This window comes from Melitaea cinxia, chromosome 19, assembly GCF_905220565.1.
Source record: "Melitaea cinxia chromosome 19, ilMelCinx1.1, whole genome shotgun sequence".
Taxonomy (NCBI): Eukaryota; Metazoa; Arthropoda; class Insecta; order Lepidoptera; family Nymphalidae; genus Melitaea; species Melitaea cinxia.
This window is the reverse complement of record NC_059412.1, coordinates 1,718,780-1,727,329: the sequence shown is the minus strand read 5'-3', so window position 1 is coordinate 1,727,329 and position 8,550 is coordinate 1,718,780. Positions and strand designations below refer to the sequence as shown.

At 38.5% G+C, this 8,550-nt stretch overlaps 1 protein-coding gene across 1 annotated transcript; it reads left to right on the top strand.

Moving 5' to 3' along the window:
- The first annotated feature begins 2,899 nt into the window (after positions 1-2,899).
- LOC123663044 lies at positions 2,900-7,947 on the top strand. The gene is made up of 2 exons (XM_045597785.1): positions 2,900-7,530; positions 7,596-7,947. Exons 1-2 carry the CDS (start codon positions 2,900-2,902, stop codon positions 7,945-7,947), a joined length of 4,983 nt encoding a protein of 1,660 aa, XP_045453741.1.
- The last annotated feature ends 603 nt before the right edge of the window (positions 7,948-8,550 follow it).

Sequence of the window (8,550 nt, the reverse complement as noted above, 5' to 3'; positions counted from 1 at the left end):
GCCGAGGGTTATTCTATTGCAAGACCGCGCAAGATACGCGAAATAAGATTGTTTAAATAATTAATTTCGTTTTACTAAGTTTCTATTTGTGATAAAGGTTTTTCTAATGTCAGTAAGCAGTGTGAACAATTCCTTAAATTTCAATGTTGCTTACGGCTTAAATTCTGTAAGATGAAGTTTCGTCTGCTGTAGAGCTGCTTTTGATTTTAAGCAACTTTTCCCTCTTATCTTCTGTAAGACTAAAGTTTTTCCCGGGCCGGTCGGCTATTTTTGTATAAAACTAGGTTGGCAAACAAGCATACAGCTCACCTGATGGTAAGCGATTACCGTAGCTTATAGACGTCTGCAACACAAGAATCATCGTAAGTGCGTTGCCGATCCCATCCCTTATTCCCACCAAGAACTCTGGTTACCTTACTCACCAACAAGAACACAACACTGCTTGAAAGAGTATTATTTAGCTGTAATCTTCTGTAAGGTCGAGATACTACCCCAGTCGGGCTGCAGGAAATTTCCTGTTATGCCCTACCTCATAAAATCCAAACGAAGAGTACAAATGAACAAATATATCTAAGTACAGATAAAAAATACTTTTAGTATCAATAATTTTTAAATTTAAACCAGTATACTTTGACAGGTTAGTCACCGTTATTACCAAGATTTCTCGAGCTTCGTATCCGACTGAGTAAACTTCCCCGTAGAACTTTAGACAATGAAGTGATATCAGGATATTAATTACGTCCTGGATCGTACCTTAGTCTTTATCACTTACACTTGTGGAGTTGGAGATGTGCCATTTTATAAGTGATGACTAACGGTATTCTTGAACATTGAAGGGATATTTGATAAATTCGGTCATGGATGTTGGTGTATTCAACTTTTTTGATAACGAAATAAAAATCGAATATTATTTTTAACCGACTTCAAAAAAGGAGGAGGTTACTCAATTCGACCGTATATAGATATATATATATATATATATATATATATAATATATATATATATTTATGTATGTTCGGTGATAGCTCCGTCGTTTATGAACTGGTTTCAATCATTCTTTTTTTGTTGGAAAGAAGATATTCCTAGTTTGGTACTATGATAAGGAAACCAGGATCTGATGATGGAATCATAGAGAAATCGAGGGAAACTCTCGAAAATCCGCATAGCTTTTTACTGGGTGTACCGATTTCAATGATTTTTAATTTAATCGAAAGCCGATGTTTATCATGTGGTCACATTTAAATTTTATCGAGATCTGATTACAAATTTTGGAGTAATATTTTGTTAAGAATTCAACGGAACCTTCCCCCACCGCGCCGGCGACTGCGGGTAGCTTGGAAAATTAGAAACGTCAAGTCAGACGCATTCACATTATTACCGACAATAAGTTAGTCTTTATAATCATATGTTCAATCATTGGTAAAAGTTTGTATATACGTTATCTAAAATTAATTAAAGTTAATTTAAGAAGAAATGCTACATTTTTATTGAAGTCAACCTCCCAAACATAAAGTTGGCCTTACGAAGCCGAATATCACGCCACGCCTAAGGATTTGGGACTAACCAGGATCTTCTGCTGCATTAATCATTACGAAGAGGATCTCTTTATGGATGCCCAGAATCGGTGACGTGACAGAATGAACCAGTGACTACAAAGATAATAAGCAATTATACCAAGATTGATAAGCAAGCGGTCTGAGTGAGTCCGATCCATTTTCTTTGCCCTTTATTATAGCTTTGTCCCTAAACCGTAACCCCTCCCAATCATTTTCTTTCAATATTGTATTATTAAAAGTATATTATTAAAAATAACTCGTGCATCTAATCGTAACGTAAGCGGCCGGGCGCTGCATAGAACAATAGACAGTGAATATTCTTTGTTTGTTCACCGTTGTAGGTATTTACAAGTTTCTTTTATACAATTCCTAATTAATTATTTTAGTGCTCGGATGTAATTTATGTTAATGGGCTTATTAATTCGATTGGATTTAGAATAAGTAAAAGATTAAATAAGTTAAATTAATATTCAAGAATTCTATTCACTCATTTGATTGACTTTTGTATCATTTAATGTTTATATAATTAGCGTAATAAATAATTATAAATTTAATGTTTATAAAATTTAATATTTAGTATTTAATATTTAATATTCTATAAATTTAATATACATTTTAAAATTTTATTAATTTTTTCTTTCGTAATTTGCGTAAATAAATTTTTTAATTCTTTGGTTTATCTCATTCGACTGGTGCGAATCAGATAGAACAAAGATTAATTAATTATTAATCAATTCTATTCAATCGAATCAACGTAATTTGTTGTAGGTACATTGATTTATAAAAAGGTTTTTTTTTTATAAATCAATGTGTAGGTAGTAATAAATTCATTGGATAAAATATAAAACTAATAGTATAGTAATATTTTCGTTGCTTATTGTAATTTATTGAATCATTCTGTATATTTCCATTAAATTTCAATCACTACATTTACTTGCTATTGAAACGATAGTTTAAGTAAATACTTATATTTGTTGTTTTGTAAATAATTATTGATTTATTTAATATAATAATAATTTATTGAATTTTGAATTTAACGAATAATTTATTGAATTTTGATTGTATATTTTACGATGGGTACTATGAACGAGTTAGTTAAGAAACGAGGAACTTATAAGGGTCGTTTAACGAAATTTCTCACGTACATTGATACATATAAAGATGTTGTATGTTGCAGTCAAGTGGAGATTTTGGAATTAAAGTTGCGAATGGCTAACATTGAAGCGATGTTTGCGGATTTCCAGGAAACACAAACGAGAATCGAGTGTCTGGCTGTCTCGGAGGAGGAAGTTCAGACACATGCGGTACAAAGGTCAGATTTTGAATCTAAATATTATTCCGCGATGGCTAGGGCCCAACAGTTATGTGGTAAACATAAACATACACATAGACGTCATCGTAAATATACCCATAGTAGTTCTGAGACTTGCTTTTCCTCAGCCAGCGATAACGAGGATGGTGAAACGGTGAAGCAGATGAAGAAGGGCATTGCAAATGTTAAACTACCCACCATCCAAATTCCTAAATACAGTGGCGAATTTGAAACCTGGCTTGAGTTCCGCGACGTTTACACATCTCTCATCCATTCGAATACAGCAATTAGTGACATACAAAAATTCCATTATTTACGGGCTTCCCTGGAAGGCAGCGCTGCTCAGGTCATTCGCGCGTTGGAATTTTCTGCGTCCAACTATACTTTAGCGTGGAAGTCTTTATGCGATCGGTTTGATAATACTAGGCTGTTAGTGCAAAATCACGTTAAGGCTATTTTTGATGAAGAGGTGATAAAAAAGGAATCTGCTTCATCCATACGTAGGGTTTTATATGCATGCAATAAAAACCTACGAGCATTAGAAATTTTAGGGGAACCCGTAACCAGTTGGGACACATTAATTATATACATCATGGCAACAAAATTAGATGCGCGTACGCTTCGTGAATGGGAGGAGCACAAAGTTACACACACAAAACTAACATTAGAAATATTCACAAATTTCCTTAAAAATAGGGCAGATGTATTGGAAACCATCGAATTAGGTAACAACACAAGCAACAACAGACACGAGTCGTTATCGAAGGGTACAAGTAGGCATGTTCGAGGCTTAGCTACAGTGGTGCAACCTGGTTATAAAAAACACAAATGTCATCTTTGTAAATCGGAGCACCCCTTATATTTATGTAATGAATTCGCGCAAATGAGCATTACTGGTAGGGAACAGTTTGTTAGGCGAATGAAATTGTGCAGTAATTGTTTAAGAGCAGGGCATAACTTGCGTGTGTGTAGGTTAGGTCCTTGTCGGAAGTGCGGCAGCATGCATAACACTTTGCTACATAGGGACGATGGCCTAAATAATGCAGCACATGACACGACAGCTCCAAGAACATCAGCGCTGCTGGCACCTACATCAGCGGCGCAGCCAACCCAGCCGGTGCTGAAGTCAACTGATGATGTTGTCAAGAACATGTCAGCAATCAACAAGCAGTCCGGCCGAGTTCTTCTTGCCACGGCATTAATTAATATTTTTGACATCCATGGTAGACCTCATGAAGTCCGAGCCATTCTCGATTCCGGGAGTCAGGCATCTTTCATGACGGAGTCACTCCTTAAAATATTAGGCCTGAACCATAAGGATACCATGTCCACTGTAGCTGGCATCAACGACCTGGTCTCGGTAGTCAACAAACGATGCGATGCAATAATACAGTCCAGAGTAAACTCATTTAAAACTAACATCACATTCCTGGTATTGCCAAACATAACTTCAACTAAAAATGAAGTCTTTAATGTAGGCACATTAAACATTCCTTCGGGTATTCAACTCGCAGACCCAGAATACTTTAGTCCGTCAAGCTACGATATATTGCTCGGCGCAGACATATTCTGGGACTTGCTATGCGCAAACAAAATAAGATTAGGCAAAAACTGTCCGGTGTTGCAAGAGACGAAGTTCGGGTACATTATTTCCGGACCCACTGGACAACAAACGTCAAATAAGATTTCATGCAACTTTAGCAAGTTTGATGAAATCCAAGATCAGTTGGCCAAGTTCTGGACAATCGAAGAAGTTCCTTCCACTAAAAAATCGATATATACCGATGAAGAAGAATTATGCGAAGCACACTTCGTACAAAACATGTCACGTAATGAAGACGGTAGATTTTCAGTAGGTATTCCTCTAAAAGGAAATGAATCTGAACTTGGCCAATCCTTTGAACGCGCTAAGGCGTGCTTCCTAGCACTAGAGCGTCGACTCGCAAAGCAGCCCGTATTGAGGGCCATGTACGTCGATTTTATGAAGGAGTATTTATCGTTAGGTCACATGGCTTTAAGTGACATCGATGCTCCTCATGAAAATTCATACTTCATGCCACATCACGGCGTCCTGCGTGATGAAAGCACCACGACAAAATTGCGAGTCGTCTTTAACGCCAGTGCTCCTACAAATTCCGGCCTATCCTTAAACGATCTTCAGATGGTAGGGCCGACGATACAAAGCGACCTGTTTTCTATTCTCCTTAGATTTCGACAACATCGTTATGTAATGGCAGGTGACATCGAAAAGATGTACAGACAGGTGCTCGTGAACGAAAATCAACGTCACCTACAACAAATAATTTGGCGCGACGACCCCTCTCAACCCCTTCAGACATATACGCTCAACACGGTGACGTATGGCACAGCCTCGGCTCCGTTCCTGTCAGTTCGTTGCCTTAAGCAAATAGCGGACGAATGTGACAATGAACTGGTGCGCAAGGTCATTAGTGAAGACTTTTATGTTGATGATTTGCTGACGGGGCATGAAACAGCTGAAGGTCTCATGGAGGTTCGTGCTCTGATTTCACAGGAACTATCGTCGGGATGCTTCAATTTAAGGAAATTCCGATCAAATCTTCCTGTTTGCAGCGATGGGTCAGATCCAAACAGAGATTCACCCGTCGTTGATTTGAGTGAGCACCAGCAATCCAAGACTCTAGGCCTGAAGTGGGCACCGTCAGACGACGTATTTCAGTTCGACATTAAAACTGAAACTGTCCCCAACACTACGAAAAGAGTGATTTTATCCACAATTTCTCAAATATTCGACCCACTCGGGTTGCTAAGTATTTTCATTATCGCCGGTAAAATCATTTTGCAAAAACTTTGGCTGCACAAGCTAGATTGGGATAGTCCGCTACCGTCAGATATTGTCAAATCATGGCTCAAATTTGTAACCGACCTAAAACAATTAGACAATCTCAACATTCCTCGGCATGTTGTATGCCAGAGTCCAGTCAACATTCAATTTCATGCATTCTGTGATTCGTCTAAAGATGCTTATGGCGCTTGTGTTTACGTCAGGTCCGTAGATTTTAATGGAACTACACAAGTTCGTCTCCTGTGCTCAAAAACACGCGTAGCACCCATTAAGACGGTGACGATACCTCGTCTTGAACTTTGCGGAGCATTGGTAGCTGCCAAGCTGCTAGAAAAGGTTTTAAAAACCACTCGATTACATATAGATAGTTGCTTTCTTTGGACGGACTCATCCGTGGTATTAGGCTGGCTTAAAACACCACCCAATAAGTTGAAGCCATTCGTTAAGAATAGGGTAGCGGACATCCAAGAAATCGCAAAATCATATCTCTGGCGACACGTGCCTACGTCTAGCAATCCCGCCGATTTATTAAGTAGAGGCATTGGTGTCCTTCAATCGGACAAGGTGGATCTTTGGTTCAATGGACCAAAATTCCTATTAGATCCAGAAGAATCGTGGCCTGATAGATCATTTGATCAAAGTTCCACAGAACTGCCAGAGGTGAGGTCCAATGTAGCCTTAACTGCTAATGAACCAAGGGAACTATTCCCATTTTCTCGATTCTCAAGTCTCACCAAACTCAAAAATACAATGGCTTATGTTTTACGCTTTGTAACTGTTTGTCGAAGTAAGAATAAAACCCAGAGTCCACTTTCGTCGTCAGAACAGCAATCAGCGCTTAACACACTTGTTAAACTGTCACAGAGGGAATCGTTTGATGAGTATGAATATTTAATACAAGGTAAATCATTACCACCAAAACACAAGATGCTTTCTTTAAGTCCGTTTGTGGATGAAAAGGGTCTCATTAGAGTAGGGGGTCGAATCAAAAATGGTAATTTTACATTCGATAAAAAGCATCCACTCATGCTAACGTCGAAACACATTTTAACCAAACTAATATTTCAGTATGAACATTTACGTTTAATGCATGCAGGGCCTCAACTTTTGCTTGCTTCAATTCGAGAAGAGTTTTGGCCCATCGGGGGTCGCAATCTGGCCCGATTCACGCTACATAAATGTTTACGTTGCTTCCGTCTAAATGCACAAATAGCCCGTCCAATAATGGGCAATTTACCTGAGCAGCGCCTCCAGCCTGGCTACCCGTTTTATACTACAGGAATGGACTATGCGGGTCCCCTAATAGCACTTAATAAAAGAGGTCGCGGTAGCAAGACCGAAAAAGTGTACATTGCCATATTTATCTGCTTCGCCACCAAATGCGTTCATCTCGAACTCGTTAGCTCCTTAAATACAGACTCTTTCTTAGCCACGCTAAATCGCTTCATTGGTAGGCGCTCGAGACCAGCTACCATATTTTCTGATAATGGAACTCAATTCGTCGGTGCCCGAAATGAACTTTATAAGTTCCTCAACCAAAACGCAAGTTCTATTGTACGTGAAATGTCAAATGAGAGAATAGACTTTAAATTCATACCAGCATACGCTGCTCATATGGCTGGGTTTTGGGAAGCAAACATTAAATGTTTAAAATCACATTTGCATCGTGTGTTAGGGAACGCTCATTTAGTTTTTGAGGACCTTTACACTGTCCTAGTCCAAATTGAGGCGATACTCAATTCACGTCTCCTGACACCGCTGTCGACTGACCCAACTGACTTGACGCCATTGACTCCAGGGCACTTCTTGGTGGGACGACCGATGACCGCTTTGACCGCGTCAACACAAATAGGCTGACGCAATATGAAAGACTCGAGCAGCTACGTCAACACTTCTGGGCCAGGTGGCACAAAGAATACATTGCTGAACTTCAGCAACGCACTAAATGGCGCACCTCTAAGGGACAGCAATTACAAAAGGGAGCTTTAGTCCTGATTAAAGAAGAAGGTCTTCCGCCTATGAAGTGGCGTTTGGGACGCATTGTTGAGGTGTATCCTGGAACTGATGGGTGCGTCAGGGTCGCAGACGTTAAAACCGCACGCGGGGTGATTCGCAGAGGCTTTAACCGTATCTGCCCGTTACCAGTCAACGACGAAGGGTTGAAAGACAAGCCTTTCAACGCCGGGGGGCATGTTAAGAATTCAACGGAACCTTCCCCCACCGCGCCGGCGACTGCGGGTAGCTTGGAAAATTAGAAACGTCAAGTCAGACGCATTCACATTATTACCGACAATAAGTTAGTCTTTATAATCATATGTTCAATCATTGGTAAAAGTTTGTATATACGTTATCTAAAATTAATTAAAGTTAATTTAAGAAGAAATGCTACATTTTTATTGAAGTCAACCTCCCAAACATATTTGATAATGCGTATTTACTTGACTATTTTTTCGTCTACCTACGTTGTATTACTTGTCGATATAATTGAAGTCGATTTTTCTTTGTTTGCCTGCAAACACAATTATATTCTAGTAAATTTCAACTGCGCTTTTGAATCGTCAATTTAAAAAATAAACTTATATTTTTTTTATATAAAATTAAATTAAAGTTATTGTGGAGCTACGCCGAGTCGGAAGGCAGGTGAATCAGAAAAGAAATCGGCGAGAATACTCTGCAGTTACTCACTCACTATAAATATTTATGTACATAGTGTACATCAAGCCTTTTTTTTTAATTCTTTTTTTTTTTTTTTATTTCGGTGTATCTTATATTTGTAACGTTACGTAATTAATATTTCAAAAAAAAAATAATTTGACTATAAATTAATAGCTATTCATGAAAATAATATTTTCGCATCT